The sequence below is a fragment of the Anomaloglossus baeobatrachus genome, chromosome 5 (assembly GCF_048569485.1).
Source record: "Anomaloglossus baeobatrachus isolate aAnoBae1 chromosome 5, aAnoBae1.hap1, whole genome shotgun sequence".
Classification (NCBI taxonomy): domain Eukaryota; kingdom Metazoa; phylum Chordata; class Amphibia; order Anura; family Aromobatidae; genus Anomaloglossus; species Anomaloglossus baeobatrachus.
In genome coordinates, this window is record NC_134357.1 from 573,205,656 (window position 1) to 573,228,012 (window position 22,357).

General features: G+C 43.5%; 1 protein-coding gene across 1 annotated transcript; it reads right to left on the reverse strand.

Annotated features, from left to right (window-relative positions):
• Positions 1 to 9,179: 9,179 nt before the first annotated feature.
• On the reverse strand, positions 9,180 to 10,042 carry LOC142310590 (gastrula zinc finger protein XlCGF66.1-like). Its single transcript, XM_075348109.1, has 4 exons — positions 9,926 to 10,042; positions 9,617 to 9,796; positions 9,412 to 9,535; positions 9,180 to 9,328 (listed from the first exon to the last, which is right to left on the reverse strand). The coding sequence occupies exons 1-4, from the start codon at positions 10,001 to 10,003 to the stop codon at positions 9,180 to 9,182; spliced, it is 531 nt and encodes a 176-aa protein (XP_075204224.1). The 5' UTR covers positions 10,004 to 10,042.
• Positions 10,043 to 22,357: the final 12,315 nt, after the last annotated feature.

The following is a 22,357-nucleotide window of genomic DNA, read 5'->3' on the forward strand; positions in this document are numbered from 1 at the left end:
AAATACAGTCATATGAAAAAGTTTGGGCACCCCTATTAATGTTAACCTTTTTTCTTTATAACAATTTGGGTCTTTGCAACAGCTATTTCAGTTTCATATATCTAATAACTGATGGACTGAGTAATATTTCTGGATTGAAATGAGGTTTATTGTACTAACAGAAAATGTGCAATCCGCATTTAAACAAAATTTGACTGGTGCAAAAGTATGGGCACCCTTATCAATTTCTTGATTTGAACACTCCTAACTACTTTTTACTGACTTACTAAAGCACTAAACTGGTTTTGTAACCTCATTGAGCTTTGAACTTTATAGGCAGGTGTATCCAATCATGAGAAAAGGTATTTAAGATGGCCACTTGCAAGTTGTTCTCCTATTTGAATCTCCTATGAAGAGTGGCATCATGGGCTCCTCAAAACAACTCTCAAATGATCTCAAAACAAAGATTATTCAACAAAGTTGTTCAGGGGAAGGATACAAAAAGTTCTCAGAGATTTAAACTGTCAGTTTCCACTGTGAGGAACATAGTAAGGTAATGGAAGAACACAGGTACAGTTCTTGTTAAGCCCAGAAGTGGCAGGCCAAGAAAAATATCAGAAAGGCAGAGAAGAAGAATGTTGAGAACAGTCAAGGACAATCCACAGACCACCTCCAAAGACCTGCAGCATCAACTTGCTGCAGATGGTGTCAATGTGCATCGGTCAACAATACAGCGCACTCTGCACAAGGAGAAGCTGTATGGGAGAGTGATGCGAAAGAAGCCGTTTCTGCAAGCACGCCACAAACAGAGTCGCCTGAGGTAAGCAAAAGCACATTTGGACAAGCCAGTTACATTTTGGAAGAAGGTCCTGTGGACTGATGAAACAAAGATTGAGTTGTTTGGTCATACAAAAAGGCGTTATGCATGGAGGCAAAAAAACACAGCATTCCAAGAAAAGCACTTGCTACCCACAGTAAAATTTGGTGGAGGTTCCATCATGCTTTGGGGCTGTGTGGCCAATGCTGGCACCGGGAATCTTGTTAAAGTTGAGGGTCGCATGGATTCAACTCAGTATCAGCAGATTCTTGACAATAATGTGCAAGAATCAGTGACGAAGTTGAAGTTACGCAGGGGATGGATATTTCAGCAAGACAATGATCCACAACAACGCTCCAAATCTACTCAGGAATTCATGCAAAGTAACAATTACAATGTTCTGCAATGGCCATCCCAATCCCCAGACCTGAATATCATTGAACATCTGTGGGATGATTTGAAGCGTGCTGTCCATGCTCGGAGACCATCAAACTTAACTGAACTGGAATTGTTTTGTAAACAGAAATGGTCAAATATACCTTCATCCAGGATCCAGGAATTCATTAAAAGCTACAGGAAGTGACTAGAGGCTGTTATTTTTGCAAAAGGAGGATCTACAAAATATTAATGTCACTTTTATGTTGATGTGCCCATACTTTTGCACTGGTCAAATTTTGTTTAAATGCGGATTGCACATTTTCTGTTAGTACAATAAACCTCATTTCAATCCAGAAATATTACTGAGTCCATCAGTTATTAGAAATATGAAACTGAAATAGCTGTTGCAAAAACCCAAATTGTGATAAAGAAAAAAGGTTAACATTAATAGGGATGCCCAAACTTTTTCATATGACTGTATGTGTCCTTGGCAGGATTTCCTCCACCATATCTTTTTATTCTTTAATTTCCTGGAATAATATAATTACTAAGGTCAAATTTAGCCAAAAGAATGTCGATTCCCAGAAAATTATAAAATGCTTGTCAAACATATGTCAATATTGATGGATTACTCTGGGAACATGTAATTGGCCCAAAACATTCCCCTATTGTGTAATTCCCCTTTTATGTAATCTCTTATCTATTTTTACACACTTTAAAAAAACCTATATAACCCACCTAATAAAATGAACAGTGTGACTTTGTATATTAAAGACTTCTCTGTCTTGGTTTGTCAAGCGTCTCCACTTGCGACACGGCTGCCGATCCAATCATCCTGTACTACCTGAGAGAGAAAAGTCTCCCATCTCTAACAAACGTTTTGTGAACCATTGTCTCAAACACTGTCTAGTAGTGGAGATGACACACTAGGATCAGCAGAATGTGATCTAATTCAACTGAATTGCTGAAATCTAGTTTCTTATATCTACTGTTGGTTGTCAACCCTTGTGTGGTTAAAAGAAGTCACGGTGGAGCCTTTTGGCTCACCAATAGTAGGGTTTTTCGGAGTAGGTTGAGTAATATCCTGTTTGGATAGTACATGATAATCCTCCCTGTCTCTTTGTAATTTTTTAGACTTTTTAATAATAGTCTCTGTGAGATCCTCTGCAAAACAGCCGCCTCTTACACTGGGCGCCACTACAGAAGCTAGTAGTCAAGCTAATTATTCCCTAAACCACACAGTACAAACCAAAGCCAAAAACCACAAGACAGAACAATGCTCACGATCTTTAAAAGTGGATATTACAATTGTCCCTCCTATCTCAACTTTGTGAGGACTTTGATGCACAAGAAGTTCTAATTTCCAATTAAAACATTTCTTATTCTGAACATGAAAATGACTTCTCCCCGTGTGAATTTTCTGATGTCTAACAAGGTATGATTTCTGAATAAAACATTTCCCATACTCTGAACATGACATTGGCTTCTCCCTACTGTGAATTTTCTGATCTCTAACAAGGTCTGATTTCTGAATAAAACATTTCCCACACTCTGAACATGACATTGGCTTCTCCACGGTGTGAGATTTTTGATCCCAACAACTTTTTGTTTCATTCATTAGCAATTGTTATTTCTGACGAGATATACTGTTGTACTGTAAAAATATTTGCAAATGTTTGTATTACTAGAAATTATGTACTATGATTGTTGATTGTTTTTTTATTTATCACTTTATATCTAGATAAGCCCAGTCTGACGAAGGCCTGTTGGCCGAAACATTGACTTTTTGTGGATAGTTCCATGCACAGCCCTTTGAAATAATTTTTTTCAGCAATAAAAATGAACACAGCATAATCTAAGTCTCTTTACTTCATTTGGGGTAGTCAGTGTGCCGGAATTCTCTCATTTGCCTTACTTTTTTCTTCCGAGCACCTGCCAATCGGTGACGCTGAGCCTTACTTGTACTCTAAACTAAATTATTTTGGCTCCAGCTCCCGGCCCCTAGCCATAAAAATTACGGAATTATCAATGTTGCAAACTAATTTTTCCACTCTCTCCTATAACGATGAGGAATCCTCTACCATTGTTTACAAAGTAACACAAACTGAAGCAACTTCACACATTGCAGGAGTTATGTAGGCACGTTCCACGTTCCCCCACTTCATCCTGGTAAGTTCAGGCTGCCTAATGATTACAATGCAGGTATCTTATCCCTGTTGGTGATCCTTCTTTTTAATGTTCTGTTGTTTATCTTAATGGAAGCCATATAGTGAGACACGGACTTCACCCTTGCATATAAGATACTTCCTTGCCTTATTCATGTGTCATCAGCATTAGTTATTACATAACTATTTCTTCCTTATTATTTCCCCATGCTTGTTGGCTCCCAAAAGTGAATGGATATACATTTTATTGATATAACATATATTACAGGAGACATGCTGGCTTAGTCCTAGGAAAATTTACAATCATACAGATTCACATAGTGGGATGGGATTTGAATATTATTCATGATTGAATAATCATCCAATTGGCAAGCCATAGCTGAACCTGGCTTATAACACTACATGGACTTCAGCATCAAATGCAAGGATTCGGCTGAGATATCAAGGACTACCTCAGGAAGGAATCCAGCTTGGGACAATACAGTCGCCGGACTACAGACTTTGCGGACCACAGTCAGCTTCCTAAATCTGGCGTTATTCCATTCTTGATGGGTGCCCGCCGAAAGCGGGGTGCTGTTGGTTTGGAGTAAGTAGCCCTGGAAGCTCTGAGGCATGGACATTCTAAATCCCTGGTGAGCCAGCGGAAGAGTGAGAAACTGTTGCCGGTTATATTCTGTGGTTTTGCTGGTTATGTGCCATATGCCGTGAATTCTCTGGGGATCCAATAAAGTCTTAATATTGTGATTCCCTCACTCTGTGTTGTCTGAGTAGTGTTCCGCCCACGGTTAAGGAGCTCGGGCGTTCAGTTGGGATGAGCCCTGGGTCATGCTGTCTTTTTAAAGGCGGCCAGGCCAGCGGACGAGAGCACCCACTGACCCCCGTGTCTCCCCACCTTCCTTTACCCTTTTTCTTCCTTTTTTTCTTTTCCTTTTTGTTCTCTTTTTGTTTTTTCCAGTCGCCCCTTGGCTAATCCGTTTGTATTATTCCTCATTTCCTTACTACCGCCACGTCGTGCACTGTTATCCCTCCGTGTTATGATGATCACATCCATATACTACTTTTGCAGGTAATGATTTTATCTTATAACTTCCCCCAGATATGATTTTTTTCATACATGCTAGCAATTGCATCTCTTGTAACTAGTTAGAGCAACATGCTATTACCATGAATTTACCATTATATACAATAGCATTTTTAGTACTAACTCTAATATACCATGTATTATTCTCTTACAATTTTATGGCTTTTGTCTCTATGTTACCGTTATTTACATAGTTGAGTGAAATAATTGTAATGGGTCCACAGGCAATATATACATTTGGTGAGCCCACTTCATTATGATCTATTCCCATTTTCATCTTTTCATTATTTCTTTTTGTACCTTTTATCCTGTTATCTGGAAGCCTGCTCCTTACCGCCATCACCTGTTCAATTTTGTAACTACCAATTGTTTTTATTACGCAGGCCTACCTCGTGTCACAGTTTTCTTCATTTGAAATTTGCTCTGCCTCTCTATTGTTAGGTAATATTACCATATTATACATTATGTACCGTATATGTACAAGATGAGGTATATTGTGATTCCTCTAGTCGTTTTAGTTTCATTCATTAGCAATTATTATTTCTGACGAGATGTTCTGTTGTACTGTAAAAATATTTGCACGTTTGTATTACTACAACTTAAGGGCGCTTTACACGCTACAATAAATCTTACGATGTGTCGGCGGGGTCACGTCGTAAGTGACGTACATCCGGCATCGTAAGTATGATTGTAGCGTGTAAAACCTCCGTGCAATTGCTATTGAACGAAAATCCGTTCATCGCATGCACGTCGTTCATTCCTCAAAGATTGAACGTGCGGTTGTGCAATGTTCCCGAGGCAGCACACATCGCAGTGTGTGACACCCCGGGAACATTGAACGACAGCTTACCTGCGTCCGCGGCTCCCGCCGACAATGCGGAAGGAAGGAGGTGGGCGGGATGTTTACGTCCCGCTCATCTCCGCTTCTATTGGCCGGCTGCCGCGTGACGTCGCTGTGACGCCGAACGTCTCTCCCACTCCAGGAAGTGGACGTTTGCCGCCCACATCGAGGTCGTATGGACGGATAAGTACATGTGACTGGGGTTAATCGTTTGTGCGGCACATTCAACAAATTGAACGTGCCGCACATACAATGGGGTCGGTTACGATCGCATACGATATCGTATGCGAAATCGTAACATAGAGCAGGCTTTATGTACTATGATTGTTGATTTTTTTTTTATTTATCACTTTATATCTAGGTAAGTCCAGTCTGACGAAGGCCTGTTGGCCGAAACGTCAACTTTTTGTGGACAGTTCCATGCACAGCACTTTGAAATAATTTTTTTCAACAATTAAAATGAACACAGCATAATCTAAGTCTCTTTACTTCATTTGGGGTAGTCAGTGTGCCGGAATTCTCTCATTTGCCTTGCTTTTTTCTTCCGAGCACCTGCTAATCGGTGACACTGAGCCTTATGCTAGGTTCACACTTCCGTCATTTTGTGTCAGTCACAATCCGCGGCTCTGGTAAACAACAGAATCCGTTTGGCGTATTCCGTTGTTTCCCATAGACTTGCATGAGCGGCGGATTGCGACTAATGCCCTTGCGTTGCATCCTACGCCCGACTGATCAGTCGTGGAACGACTGACTGTCGGGCGGCAGGAACGCAGCCTGTAACGTTTTTTTGAGCAGCGTAATCCTTCTGTTTTCACTGCGCATGCTCATCGGCGTCCGAACGATCAGCTGATCGCCCGGCCGCAGGCTATTGTGAACGATCAGCTGATCGCTCTCATAAGCTGGCGGCCCACTTCTGTGAGTGATCAGCTAATCTCCCGGCCGCCGGCTTTTGAGAGTGGCCAGGAGATCAGCTGATCGCTCTCATAAGCCGGCGGTTGGGAGATCAGCTGATCTCCTGGCCGCTGGCTTTTGAGATCGATCAGCTGATCGCTCTCAAAAACGGAATCCACTTTCTCATCTAATACTTGTCATCCGTTGTACAACGCATCAGTCACAAGCGTCAAGATACGCATGTGACTGATGCAAAACAACGGAAATGTGAACCTAGCCTTATTTGTACTCTGATTTCCAATTAAAACATTTCCCACATTCTGAACATGAAAATGGCTTCTCCCCTGTGTGAATTTTCTGATGTGTAACAAGGTATGATTTCTGACTAAACAAAATTTCCACACTATGAACATGAAAATGGCTTCTCCCCGGTGTGAAATCTTTGATGCCCAACAAGGTCTGATTTCCGAATAAAACATTTCCCACACTCTGAACATGAAAATGGCTTCTCCCGTGTGTGAATTTTCTGATGCGAAACAAGGTTTGATTTCTGACTAAAACATTTTCCACACTCTGAACATGAAAATGGCTTCTCCCCTGTGTGAGATCTTTGATGCCAAACAAGTTCTATTTTCTGAATAAAACATTTCCCACACTCTAAACATGAAAATGGCTTCTCCCCTTTGTGAATTTTCTCATGACTAACAAGTTTTGATTTCTGACTAAAACATTTTCCGCACTCGGAACATGAAAATGGCTTCTCCCCTGTGTGAGATCTTTGATGCCAAACAAGTTCTATTTTCTGAATAAAACATTTCCCACACTCTGAACATGAATATGGCTTCTCCCCTTTGTGAATTTTCTGATGACTAACAAGGACTGATTTCTGACTAAAACATTTTTCACACTCTGAACATGAAAATGGCTTCTCACCTGTGTGAATTTTCTGATGCCTAAGAAAACCTGATTTCTGAATAAAACATTTTCCACACTCTGAACATGAATATGGCTTCTCCCCTGTGTGAATTTTCTGATGTCTAACAAGGACTGATTTCTGAATAAAATATTTTCCACACTCTGAACATGAAAATGGCTTCTTCCCAGGGACAGTTTTTTGATGACTGGAATTTTGGTCTTGTTTGAAAAGATCAGATGATAGAGCTTTCTGAAGAAGGACTGGAGGTATATTTGGGACAACATCATGCTCTTCATATGTATCATGTGTGATATTGTCATCATCTCTTATAAATTCTGAAGATATTAGAGATCCATCTGAACTCCCAATACAGTCATCTGCTAAAAATAAACACAATGTTATTATTTTTTAATGTATTATCTTGAAAGTTCATTTATTTTTTTAAACCATAACATTAGAAATTAAATTAGGAAAAAATGTATTCTTAATCTGTTGGCCAATTTTGTCATCTGTTATTTCTTCGTTAATTCAGATCTCCCATTCCTAGCACCAGTTCTCTGGAATGTGCTACAGTAAATAATGTGATTGATTGTCACAATGTGACTGCAGGATAATGAGGGACAGGGGGCTCCAATACTGTCTCTCACGCTAGGGGACCCTAAGCTATTCCTAACCTCTGGATTACCCCTGGAGATGGAGATGCTGGAGTCTCGTGCCTTACTATTGTGTTGATGAGATCTAATCTGTAATCCCCCGGGGAAGGAAGGGGCAGGAATATGATGGAAACACAGAATAAGACAGACAGGAAACACAGATTAAGAGAGATGAAACACATTGATGAAACTCACTGAAAAAAAAAGTGAAAGACTAAGGAGAAAAGCAACAAAAAGACACCAAGGGTTAACACCACAACAGCTCACAGTAATAATGCACAACAACACCTCACCAGACCAGAATAGGTAAGCTATAGCTGGCATTACTGAAATAGTCCAGCCAGCATATACAGGAAGGCAGCAAATGATACTTTCTCCTCTACAGCATGTGATCAAAGACATTAACAAGCAGCCCCGCAGAGAATAACTCTTGTTAGCCTGCCCAAGTCTGTGGTTCGACACCTGCGTCTCCCTGCGCTGCTCACAGACATCAGAAAAGTTAACATGCAACGTACAAGAATCTATAATTTAAATAGATCCTGACGCCGCCATGACAGTTGACAAAACCTGCAGAAATCTCCTTGCAACATTGATCCACAACATAGACATTTTCAAAGAGATTTTTTTTCCAAAAATAAAATAGTTACAGACAGATGCCAGATATACAACGGGGTTGTCCGGGACAACAATTGTGACGATCTACACTGAAAAATTACGTTAGGGACTGGAGTGAGATTTTTGGCATAGGGAATGTCACAGTTTGGTATGCATTAGAGAAACTGTGCCATCACACCCTTGTTCTGGCCGAGCTTTGCTCATTTTAGCAAAGCTGATTAAAATTGGCGTGAACACACACACCAGCCTGTCTCCTCTTCACCTTTAGACTACTGCAATTAAGACCTTTGGTCAAATGACGTGATGTCAAAAAGGTTTTTAAGCAGTCCTATAATCGGCATATATACACTGGGGCCCCTAGGAGAATGGGAGCCCTGTGAAATTGCCCAATTTGTTCTCCATTTCCCCTAATGCCAGTCCTACATGCCAGCCAGTCTTCTTTTCAGTTCTTTAGACTCCTGCAATTAGGAGACTTTTCGTTACATAATGTCACATCAGTTTAAAGTCATCAGAGGTCTCAGAATAACACTGATGGGGTTCCTTAGACAGTGGAGTTCCTGAAAAATTGCTCCCAAAGCTGGCCCTGACTGTAACTAGGGCTTATTTTTGGAGTAGGGCTTATTTTTCAAGTATTCTCCACAAATCCTGCAAATTCATGCTAGGGCTTATTTTTGGGGCAGGTCTTATTTTCAGGGAAATAGGGTATTCACGAGCCCTCTGCAGGTCTTTGAATTGCCTTGATAACAACATAGAGAAGGGACTAGAAACAGCAGAAGAAGCAAAAGTAAATAAAATACAACTGAAGAAAACCAGAGCAGAAAGTCTAAAAATGTAAATACAAAATTAGTGCAGAAAGTACATGAGTAGATATCTCTTACAGGATAGAGCTGGAGGAAACACATCCTGGGGAACATCGGGATCTTCTTGTTTACAGTCCTGTGGGAGAAGAGGACAGGGACATCTCTCTGGTATTGTCCTCTTACTGGATAGACCTGGAGGAGACACATACAGGGACTGAATTCATTCCTTATATACAGATAATTATAAGCCGTGTGTATTTAGTCCTGTCTATTACCTAGTGATGTGAGGGGCTGGGGAACCTCCATCATGACATCCTTGTACAGATCTTTGTGTCCTTCTAAATACTCCCACTCCTCCATGGAGAAATAGATGGTGACGTCCTGACACCTTATAGGAACCTGACACATACAATGATACCGTCACCCCCGATTCCTTCATAGCGTTACTGTATAATGTTCCAGCATTCCCAGCAGTGTCACCTCTCCAGTCAGCAGCTCAATCATCTTGTAGGTGAGTTCTAGGATCTTCTGGTCATTGATGTCCTCATGTATTGGGGGGTGAGGTGGAGGCCCCGTGATTGGGCTCAGGGGTCTTCCCCATCCCTCAGACACAGGGGCCTGACAGCGCTCACTAGAGGTCTTCTTCACTACTGTGTAATCCTGGTTATGGAGAGACACAGTAAGAAATCTCACTACAGACATTTCCAGAGTCCTCACCTCTCCAGTTCTGTCCATCTGTTATTCCCATAGATAAGAATGATGTAATGTGATGTCATCAGAATCTCTCACCTCTCCAGTAAGCCGGAAGAGGATCTCTAGGGTGAGGTGTAATATCCTCTCCACCATCTTGTTCTTCTCCATATCCATCCTTCACGGGGCAATCAGGAGAATTCTCTTATATAGAAGATCTCCACTGAGAGGATCCGATATTATAAGGACCTGAATGGGAAGGAGATGAGCTGATATGTAAAATACTGCAGATAATAATGGAGGTAAGATATCACTTGAGTAGGAAAAAAATTTCTACATGAAATGTGCTATGTAAGTAATGAAACCAACCGATAAAAGTAGCACATTGTTTTTATAGCAATATAAATACAATGAAAAGTGATCAATTATTCATATTGCACCTAGAATGATATCAATGAAAATGTCGGCTCATCAAGCAAAAAACAAGTCCTCACTCAACTCCATCGATGTAAAAAGAATAATGTTACCGATGTCAGAAATTGGCAACAGAAACTGATTTTTTCTACAAAAGTGATTTTTATTCACCACTAGAGATGATTGAACCTTAAGTTCAGTGTTCAGTATGAACTCAATACAAAAAAGTATATCCGGCACACCACAAAGTTATACAAGAGTCTTTGATTTGGCTTGAAAAAAAGGGTTTTATTGTGTATATATACAAGATAGTCCGTCCAACGTTTCGATCCAACCGGATCCTTCACAGGGACACTAGGACTAGATGCATAAAAGGACTGTCAAATCACATCAGTACGAATAAAGGACAAAAGGTGTCATCAAAATATATGGGAAGACTGCGCAAGTGGTCTTAGTAGTTGTCTTTGTGTATATGGTGCTATGAGGGGTACCCGTCAATGACGTGCCGTGATATGGTGCACACCAGGGGAAATATCCAAATCATTGACACTGACTAATGCTGGTAAATCAACATCAGATTGGAGGTCCGATCATGTGGCAGAAAGGTAACACCAGCAAAATTTTTTCAGGTTTTCAGGTTATCAGGTTACGGGCGGGTGCCATCGCGCTCGACATCGCTAGCCGAGGCTAGCAATGTCGCAGCGTGTAAACCCCGCTTTAGTTATTGCTCAGTATACAGTGATCTGTGGTTGTATACGTGCGCTCGGTACTGACAGCAGGTTCTAATGGTGAGCGGCTGTTAGTCACTGTAGGGAGGGGCAGGGTATATACCGTATTTTTCGCTTTATAAGACGCACCGCAGTGGCGTACCGTCAATAGAGGCAGACCACGCCACTGCTATGGGGCCTGTGAGGTGGAGGGGCCCGGAGGCAGCTGCCCGCTGTGTGTACATTTTCACTTTCTCTTTCATGCCCCAGTGGCGCCACCAAGCAGCTGATTAAGGCCGCTGGGTACCCGCTCTGATTCTATAGCTGGCCACAATGCAGAGATGCAATCTCACTCACTGCACACTGTGCTCAGCCTGTGCTGAAGAGGAGGGAGTGGCCAGGCAGCTTCCTCTTCCAGTCAGAGAGCAGTGAGAGATGCCAGGAGAAAAACAGCCAATTAGGAAAGGGGGCGGAGCTTCTTCAGTACAGCAGGAGAAACAAAGATGAACAGGAAAACAAAGTAGAGACCATAGAAAAGAGAGAAGAGCAAACAAAACATTAAAAACAGTGAGAAGCAGTGAACAGAAGGAATTGAAAGAGAAAGTGGAGGAGAGGAGGAGACGCCAGGAGGACTGACAGGAAGTGCAGCAGTGAGGCCGGAGTCACTGACGATCTCTCACTTCACAGGACAAGGTGAGTATTATAATGTACAAATGTCTGCCTGTAACACTACAGAAACTGCCCTGTGCTGTGCCATCACTGTGTGTGTGTCTGTGTTGCTCCTGTGCTGTGCCATCACTGTGTGTGTTTGCGTGTGTGTGTGTGCTGCTCCTGAGCTGTGCCGTGTGTGTGCTTGTGTGTGTGTGTTGCTCCTGTGCTGTGCCATCACTGTGTGTGTTGCTCCTGTGCTGTGCCATCACTGTGTGTGTTGCTCCTGTGCTGTGCCATCTGTGTGTGTGTTGCTCCTGGGCTGTGCCATCACTGCGTGTGTTGCCCCTGTGCTATGCCATGACTGTGTGTTGCTCCTGTGCTGTGCCATCACTGTGTGTGTGTGTTGCTCCTGTGCCATCACTGCGTGTGTGTCGCTCCTGTGCTGTGCCATCACTGTTTGTGTATTGCTCTTGGGCTGTGCCATCAGTGTGTGTGTGTGTGTGTGTGTGTGTGTGTGTGTGTATTGGTCTTGGGCTGTGCCATCAGTGTGTGTGTGTGTGTGTGTGTGTGTGTGTGTGTGTGTATTATCCCTGTACTTTGTAGAGTTTTACTATATTTCCTAAGGCTATAAAGAGGGTCATAGTCGTTACCATTGTATGGGGGAGACAGATGTGAAAATTTATATTGTGTGTGATGAGGGGCACAAAGGAGGACATCACTTCTTTAGGCCAAGTTCACACTCTGCAGATTTTTTTGGATTTGTGGTGTGAACCCACTGGTTTTGGTGTAGTGGACTTTGCTCAATAACAGGACGATGGTTATATTAAGACTCTATGTGGTGATATTTAGTCATGGAGTGGCGGCATAATTTTGGAATGTATTATTGGCCTTGGTATGGTGGGTGTTGTTCAGTAACACTATGTAGTATGTGTTATTTCTAACTATGACCCACCCGCAGTAACGTGTATGTCACCCTCAGTAATGTGTGCCGGCCCCCAGTAGCATGTATGATGATTATTATGTTCTTATTTTGTTGTAATTTTTTATTTTTTTTATTGGGAGGGGGGCCCATTAAGACTTTTGCTATGGGGCCCCCTGACGCACCGGATTATAAGGAGCACCTCAAATTTAGAGAAAAAAAAAAGAAAAAAACCATGGGGTCCGTTTTATAATCCGGTGGTGTCTTACCGGAGGGGAGTGGCAGGAAGCAGGGGCAATGCTGGAGTAGCCGATGCTGCGGGTGGTGCAGAGGAAGACCCAGAAACTCACTGCGGGCTGCGGCGCTGCTCTGTCCTGGTACTGTGGGATCTGCTCTTTCCTGGGGCACCGGGCTCTGCTCTGTCCTGGGGCACCGGGCTCTGCTCCTCTCTGCACTGGGGCTTCAAAGAAATGGCGGTCGGAGTCGGTGCCTGCGCTAATGAGAGCTTGAGCTGAAATCTCCATCTGTGCATGCGGCGACTCTGGGCACCATTAGTTGAAGTACTACCTGCCCTTGGCCGCCCAGATGCCCGCCGTTGCCTGCTACTCAGATGCCGGTCACACAGATGCCCGCTGCCGGACACACAGATGCTATATTTGGATTTTAAGAAACACCCCTAATTTTTCTTCCAAAGTTGTGGGAGGAAAAGTGTGTCTTATAATCCGAAAAATACGGTATGTTGTAATAACAGACATTTCCCTTATTTTCCCACCAGTATCGCTCGACATCAGCAATAAAAACTCGATGCTAAAGTTGGTTTCTTATTGGTCCAGTTTCTTATTCGGGAAGTCTGTTTCTCATTTGGATTTTTTTTTTTCAGTTTTTTTTTTACAGGTTTAACAACATATGTAAAACAATCACAATACAGTGTGGAGTCATTAGCCCTTTCCGTAATGCCCGTCGATGCCACTTTGATCCCCATTTTTGTTCCAGTTTTATAATTTTTGTTGGTGCTTTTCAGTGCATTCACATCCGAGCTCAACACTGCAGTGTATTATATTGGTTTTATTTTTGTTGCTAAAAACCTGTAAAAAAACCCCCAAAAAACAGAAAAAATAATAAGAATCCAACTTCAGCGTCATCATAAAAAGCCATTTTTGTAATTCTGACCAGTGTCACTTTATTAGGTGATAACTCTGGAGCTTCCTTGGATCCCGGTGATTCTGACATTGTTTTTTTCTTCACATATTGTGGTTCAAGATAGTTATAAATTTAGGATAATAGATAATAATAGATAATAAATCACATTCCCCACATGACACTTTACATCAGCACAAGTTTTCATCCAACATTTTTGGGGTTAGGAAGTTAGAAGGGGTCAAAGTTCATCAGGAATTTCACATTTTTCCAACAAAATTTACAAAACCATTTTATTAGGGCCCACATCACATAAGAAGTGACTTTGAGAGGCCGAGGTGGCAGAAAATGCTCAATAGTGACCCCATTCTAAAAACTGCACCCCTCAAAGTGCTCAAAACCACATCGAAGAAGTTTATTAAGCCTTCAGGTGCTTCACAGGAACTTTAGCGATGGGGAATGAAAAAAAAATATCATTTTGCCTAAAAATGTTGCTTTAACCCCAATTTATTCACTTTTAGAAGAAATAACACAACAAAATGGACCCCAAAATGTATTCTTCTGAGCGTGCTGATACCCCACATATGGTCAGAAACCGCTGTTTGGACAAATGGGAGGAGCCGGAACAGAAGTAGCAATATCGGAATTATGGAACATAAATTTGACTGAAATTGATTGCGGGCACCATATAGCATTTGTAGGGCCCCTAAGTTACCTAATCAGCAGAAACCCCCCACAAGTGACCCCATTCTGGAAACTACACCCCTCAAGGATTTTATCTAGGGATATGGTGAACATTTTGAACCCATAGGTAGTTCACAGAGTTTGATAATATTAGGCCGTCATATTGAAAAATTTCATTTTTATTACAAAAATGTTGCTTCAGAACCAAATTTCTCACTTTTTCAAGAGGCAACACCAAGAAGTACACACTACAGTTTGTCATCCAATTTCTTATGAGCACAGGGATACCCCACATGTTGTCAAAAACCTCTGTTTGGACAATTGGAAGGGCTCGGAATGGAAGGAGCAATATTTGAATTTTGGAAAAGTTGAAATACATTGCAGGCACCATATCGCATTTGCAGGGCCCCTACGGTACCTATACAGCAGAAACCCACCACACGTGACCCAGTTTTGGAAACTAGACCCCTAAAGGATTTTATTTGGCGGTATAGTGAGCATTTTGAATCCACAGGTAGTCTGGAAAAATGTTGCTGAAGCAGCAAATTTCTCACTTTTAGGCTCTGTGCCCACGATCCGGCAACACCGCGTCTAGGACATAGTGCCAGCCCTCCTGCAGAGATGTGAGTGTTGTCTGCGGGAGAACATAGCTGGCCGTGTCCACGATCAGGGTTTGGGCCGCTGCGGATCCTAGATATATTCTCCCCGCGGACAACACTCTAGTCTCCGCAGCAAACAATTGACATGCTGCGGCTTGGGAAGCCGCGCCACAAGTCAGTTTATGCCACAGAGAAAAGAAGCACAGTGGGCAGGAGTTTTCTAAAAATCCTTCCACTGCGCTATTATTGCGCAGCACATCGTTCTGGATGCAGCCAAAAGACTCTGTGTCCAAAACATTGATCGTGGACACATAGCCTAAAAAGCTACTATGGATGGATGGATGGATAGACAGAGGTAATACACACAAATAATGTCCCACCCCCTGCATATTCTAAACTGGCACCCTTTAGTGACTTTCATGTTTCACTAAAGGATGTTTACTAGGGATGATCGAATACCCTATTATTCGCTTTGACGGATATCCGGCGAATACCTCGCCGCTATTTGAGTATTCGCGAACATTCGACCCCCAATGTAAGTCTATGGGAAACCAGAATAATTTTACGTTGGACCTGTGATGACTGAGGAAAAGGCCGAAATGGATGGGAAAAGGCTGAAACAGTATGGGCACAGCCTGCAGAAGGTGCCCGACTGCATTTCTGGTGTCTTTGAATAACGTGGTCAAAGCAGCACGCGGCGTTTACGTAGTCGCCAGAACAGCTCTCAAACCAAAGTAAAAGAGGGGAAATTGCTAATAAACAGTTTCTAGTGCCTAATCACTGTAATAAAACGTCAAATCAAGCCCCGACCTCCAAAAAAAACACTTTACCATATGTTCACATGTTTCGTTTTTTACATTTTTCCTTTTTCGATTAGAAAAGCTGTAACATACATTATATTGGTGTCTGTCTCACACCTCCTTTTTTGGGACATATTTGACAGCACTTTAAAAGGTCAGCAACAATGTGCCCGTTAGGATGTTGACCTTGCCCTCTTCCGCCTCCACCAGCACAAACGGCATAAGTGGCCCTCTACTGAAATGTAGGAAGGGCCACTGACTGTCCTCAAATCTCAGACTTCTTAGGGCTCTCAGGTGGGCCCTGTAACATACATTGGGGAGGGATGGCAGTCATTTGTAGTTTTCTGCGTCCCCTATATTATTAGTATGAAAGTTGGAATATGTACTCCATAACACTTTACAATGCTATTGCCAATGTGGCCATTTGGATGTTGGCCTTACCCTCCTCCTCCACCAACACCACCGGCTCCAGTGGCCCTCTATTCAAATTCTATTCAAATGATTCAGAAATGTATTTTTATAGACAAATGAAAGCCACGCTGGGACATCGAAATTGATGTCGTTGATGATGATTGCATCTGACCAAAAGCAAGTTGGGAGCAGGAGGCATCATCGCTTGCTTCCTAGACCGCAGTTTGTGAAGCATGCAGCACCGTGGAAGTGGCAGTTGTTTCACTCTGGAACTCAGGCTTTATTCCACTAGCTAACACCAAGGATTTCTAAAAATTCAGTTTCCCCAGGGGGAATGGTTCAAATACCATGTAGTACAGCATCAGAAGGTAATCCCAACAGCTCCCAACAGTTTTGTTTTTTTTAAATTGGTAAGATTTGCAACAGGGCATAACATGCCAAGAAGTTTAATAAATTCAGTTCCCCCAGAAGATAATGGTTCAGACACCATGGAGCACAGCATCACAAGGTACTCCAAACAGCTCCCAACAGCTTATATTTAGAAATTGGTAGGATTTGCAACAGGACATAACATGCCAAGGAGTTTAATAAATTCAGTTTCTAACACCGCCAAAAGGTCGTGGAAGGCCTCTTTTCCCACAAGCTGATACGGCAACATCTCAATGACTATCAATCGTGCAGTTATGGTTTCTGCCCTTGGGTGCGTAACGGGGTATTTTCGCTTTTTTTCGAAGGTCTGTGGTATGGACTCCTGAACGGAACGCTGGGATATCGAAGCTGATGTTGTTGATGATGATTGCATCTGACCAAAAGCAGGTTCCAAGACCACAGTTTGTGAAGCATGCAGTACCGTGGAAGTGTCAGTTATTTCACGGATGAAGCACTGCATCAGTAAGTACTCCCAACAGCTTTGTTTTAAAAAAATTGGTAGGATAAGCAACAGGGCATAACATGCCAAGGAGCTAAAAAAAAAATCTGATTTTGCAAAGGGCCATGTGTAACACACCATGGAGCACAGCATCAATAAAGAACACAAATAGAGACTGCCTGACCAATTGTTCTAGACAGTGTAGCCTCGACAGTGGTTGTGCCAGTGCATAATATACAAAGGCTTGAAAAATATTACCCTGAGTGATTGGGCCAAACAAATATATCGCAGCAGCATAACAAGTTAGATTAGTCATGCAGTGTCATTAGATGACAGAACACAAAATAGTTTTGAATGAGAAACAATGGAACTTATTTTGAACTTAAGAAATACTAATTTTGGTGCTACACTTATTATTGGGTCTTGTTAACAGGCGGCCTGAGATACTCTGGGGCAATCCATCTATGGTTCATTTTGATCCTCATCAAACTGTCTGTACTTTCCGTGGATAGTCGTGTGCGACTATCTGTTATTATGGACCCCACTGAGCTGAAAAGACGCTCAGACAACACACTTGCAGCAGGGCAAGCTAGCACTTCCAAAGCGTATAAGGCGAGGTCTGGCCAAGTGTTGAGCTTGGAAACCCAATAGTTACAGGGAACTGTAGACACTGAAAGCACAATGATATGGTCACCTACATAGTCCTTCACCATCTTACTTAACTGTTCCCTCCTTGTCATAGTTCCCCCAACCGTTATCTGATTCGAAGTTGACGGTTTGTGGAACATGGACCAGTTTTTGCACATTAGTCCCCCGCCTGTGTTGCTCCTACTATGCGTAGCCCTCTCTTGTAATTCTGTTGCGTGAGATGACACGCTACCTCTGACGCCAGTATGATCTGAGGGTAATCGTTTCATCAACTGCTCCACTACAGCACTCTTGAATTTTTCCGTAGTAGAATCCTTATTTGCCTCCACAAGTAGCGAAGCAAATTTGTTTTTGTAGCGTGGGTCAAGGAAGGTACATAACCAGTATTTGTTGTCTGCCAAAATATGGACTAGCCGACAGTCTTGAGAAATGCAATGTGACATGAACTGTGCCATGTGTCCCAGACTCTGAACTGGAAACCTTTGTGTGTAACTGCTAAGAATACATTCCGTCTCCCTAAACCTCCTCTCCTCCTCAATCTCTCTCTCCTCCTCCTGCTCCTCCTCAGGCCATCTATGCTGGACAGCCCTGAAGCTTGGGTTGTCAATCCCTTAGTTACCAATTTCAAAGCATTCCTGTTCTTCATCATTCTCCTCATCCTCATGATGCTGAGCAAAGGTGGCCTTAGCTTGTTGGCCGAGGTTGTGCGGATTACTAGAAACCATTATGAAGTCTGGATCCACAGACAACTCGGGTGCATGAACACTTTGGTCAGTCAGACCATCCAGAGAGCGTTTCAATAAACATATCAGTGGAATGGTAATGCTGATAACAGCATCATCACTGCTCACAATGTTGGTACAGTAATCAAAATTGTCCAAGACCTGACAAATGTCTGCAATCCACACCCACTCGGCAGTACTTATGTCTGGCATCTGCGTCTGACGGGCATGTCCCAGCTGGAATTGGGATACTGCCCTCTGCTGCTCATGGATCCTGGCCAACATATGATAGGTTAAATTCCATCTTGTAGGGAGGTCACATATTAGTCTGTGACAAGGCAAGTGTAAGCGCTGCTGCAGCACTGCCAGGCCAGCAAAAGAGGAAGATGACTTGCGGAAATGGGTGCTAATACGTTGTACCTTGCTAAGTAGGTCTGGTATCCCAGGGTATTTCTTCAGAAAGTGCTGAACTACTAAATTTACAACATGGGCCATACAAGGAACGTGTACAAGCTTTCCAAGCTTTAAAGCCGCCACCAGATTACGACCATTATCGCACACTACCATCCCTGGACGGAGTTCCAACAGCTCAAGCCACTCATCTGTCTGCTCAGTTATTGCTTTCAAAAGCTCAAGTGCCACGTGTAATTTGTCACCGATACAGATGAGCTTCAGTAGAGCGTGTTGCCGCTTAGCCGAGGCAGTGCTGCAGAGATCCCAGCTGGGAAATGAGGTTGGACACCGTCGGATGTTGAGGAGGATGCACAGGAGCCAGATGAAGAGTAGGAGGAGGGAGTTTTTGCTGTGTAGGAGGCTACTGAAACTGTGATTGAAGTGGGCCCCGCTATTCTGGGTGTGGGAACTATGTGGGATGTTGCCGGCTCAGACTCTGTACCAGCCGCCACCAGGTTCACACAGTGTGCCATCAGTGAGATGTAGCATCCCTGTCCACTTCCGCTTGTCCACGTGTCTGTGGTTAAGTGGACCTTCCCTGTTATGGCGTTGGTGAGAGCCCATTTGATATTTACAGACGTGATTGTGGAGCGCGGGGACGGCACAACGAGAAAAATAGTGGTGGCTAGGTACAGAGTATCGATGTTCTAACACCGCCAAAAGGTCGCAGAAAGCCTCTGTTCCCACAAGCCGATATGGCAACATCTCAAGGGCTATCAATCGTGCAATGTGCGCAGTTATGGTTTCTGCCCTTGGGTGCGTAACGGGGTATTTTTGCTTCTTTTCGAAGGTCTGTGGTATGGACAACTGAATGGAACGCTGGGACACCGAAGAAGGATGTGGTCGTTGATGATTGAGTTTGGCCAACATCAGATTGGGAGAAGGAGGCCTCAGCACCACCTTCTTGCACACCAGTTTGGGAAGCAGGCAGCCCAGGGAAAATGGCAAAGTTTTGAGTCTGGAAATCGTGTTTTTCACCTTGAGCTTTCAACCACCTAGTGGTGTGCTTGGCTAACATATGGTTTCTCATGCTGGAGGTACCCAAGCTGGAAGTATTTCTGCCTCTGCTAAGATTGGTCTGACAAATGGCAACCGTTTAGTCCGAAGGACACTTGGAAAAAAAACCTCCCACACAATCGCAGCACGAACCCTTGAACTCTGAGATGGCTGAGGTGGTGCACAGACCCTTGGGCGGGCTATGCACGTTGCGACATCGCAAGCCGATGCTGCGATGTTGCACGCGATAGTCCCCGCCCCCGTCACAGGTACGATATCTTGTAATAGCTGGCGTAGCGAAAATTATCACTACGCCAGCTTCACATGCACTCACCTGCCCTGCGACCGTCGCTCTGGCCGGCGACCCGCCTCCTTCCTAAGGGAGCGGGTCGTGTGGCGTCATAGCGACGTCACACGGCAGGCGGCCAATAGCGGCGGAGGGGCGGAGATGAGCAGGATGTAAACATCCCGCCCACCTCCTTCCTTCCGCAGAGCCGCCGGCGGCAGGTAAGGTGAAGTTCCTCGCTCCTGCGGCGTAACACACAGCGATGTGTGCTGCCGCAGGAACGAGGAACAGCATCGTACCATCGCTGCAGCAAAATTATGGAAAAGTCGGAGCTTGCAACGATGATACGATAACGCGCTCGTTTATCGTATCATCTAGAATTTACACACAACGATGTCGAAAGTGACGCCGGATGTGCGTCACTTTCGATTTGACCCCACCGACATCGCACGTGCGATGTTGCAACGTGCAAAGCCGCCCTTGGACTCTGAGATGCCATAGGTGTTGGTGTCATGTGCATTCTGGCAGTGGTCAAAACCCTTTGTCTTAAAGCCTTTTTGCGGAATATGGGCACATGCTCCTCTGCACTGCTGCTCTCGCAATCCATGTCACCTGTCCATGTTGGATCAGTCAACTCATCATCGACCAGGTCGTCTTCAAATTCCTAAAGGTCAACATCTTCGGGAATGGAGGTTTCAGGCTGACCTGAGGACAACTGTGTCTCATCATTCTCCAACACTTCCACCTGATTTCACAGCAGGTCACGGCCAACAACATGGCTTTCTTCTGGCCTTGGGTGCTCAAAGATCTGTGCATCACTGCACACCACGGCCTCATCTGCGTTAGTGGTGTTGCGCGGTGAGAGGCAAGAAAGGTCAAAGGGTCCCGTAAACAGTTCCTCAGAGTAACCTGTTTTGGTGTCATATGTTTCCTTAGAATACTGATGTGAGGAAGGAGGACCAGGCTGAGGATTCGATGGGCCAGCCTCTGGGCTACTCAAGTCTGTCTGTATGGACCCTTGGGATTTGCTACTTGACAAGTAACTGGAGGCATTTTCTGCTAGCCAACTCATTACCTGTTCGCACTGTTCAGGGCGCAAGAGTGCTTTCCCACGTTGACAAGAAAATTGGGATAGGAAGACAGAGGTAGATAAAGCAGGAACCTTTTTCTTTGGCTCGATCACACTGCTTGGGCGACCACCACTGTCACTACCACCTCGTCCACGGCCCTTACCCCCTCTTTTTCCCATTTTCTTGGTTTGATTATTTGAAGGTGAATACTGTAACGTGACCTTTTCTACAGGCAGTGGAACAACACTGATGCCGGGTTGTTAATCTTGTGTTAATAGTTTCCCACGATGGCTGTTTCTGTAAGTCTAAAAACCGCAAGGTACCTTTATTGGACAAACCACTTGGAGGAGTCGACAAAGATGTTGTGAATGTCTTTCAGCCCCAAAAGAAAACAAGGTTTAACACCACTTTTATTTTAGTATTGGTTTTTGGCACTCAGACTGTGTTTTAGTAAGAGCAGGACACTATGTAGATTCTATAAGATCTGAAGACACCACTACAAGGATGCTAGCTTGGTGCTATAACAGTATTTTGCTTCAGGCAGAAGTAGTGCCATTGACACCTAGTATTAATAAAAATTGGTAACACTCAGACTGTGAATTGCGATGGTGGCTGACAGGCACTTTACTACTGCTGAATACGTTGTTTTTACAATTTTGGGACCTTTTTTAGGAAGTTGTAATACCTATTCCTAGTATAACAGACACAAGGGATGTAGCAGTGCTGAGATTGTTGATTATTAATTGCAGGTGTCAGGACAGCTTTAAATCTCTCCCTGCCTGTGAATAAGCTTTCCCTATATCACACACTGCAGTAACAGACTGTATGCACCACTAATAAGAGTATTTCTTTTTTTGCCTGTTTAAAACAGGTCACCTACCTAAGCAATACAGTAATACTGTCCCTATACATTGTTCTATGATTTACACAGCTGCTAGCACACAGTGGACACTGTCTTCAGCCCTTACAAGGACTATTTTGGATTATCCAGCAGGAACGCAATCTCATAGAACGAACTGCACTGTCCCTATACCTGTTTCTATAATTTACACAGCCGATAGCAGCTAATGCTAAATATCTTCAGCCCTTAGAAGGACTAGTATTAGTTGGCTGGAGAAACGCTGTCCCACACACAGTACAGTCTAGCTACACCGGCAGCTCAGGAA

What these genes read in the sequence shown, in the direction of transcription:
- LOC142310590 (XM_075348109.1), bottom strand. Translation starts at nt 10,003, where the DNA reads ATGGATATGGAGAAGAACAAGATGGTGGAGAGGATATTACACCTCACC. An exon ending in TTGAGCTGCTGACTGGAGAG is followed by an intron (nt 9,536 to 9,616) that starts GTGACACTGCTG and finishes TGTATGTGTCAG; the next exon opens with GTTCCTATAAGGTGTCAGGA. An exon ending in CCAGCCCCTCACATCACTAG is followed by an intron (nt 9,329 to 9,411) that starts GTAATAGACAGG and finishes TGTCTCCTCCAG; the next exon opens with GTCTATCCAGTAAGAGGACA.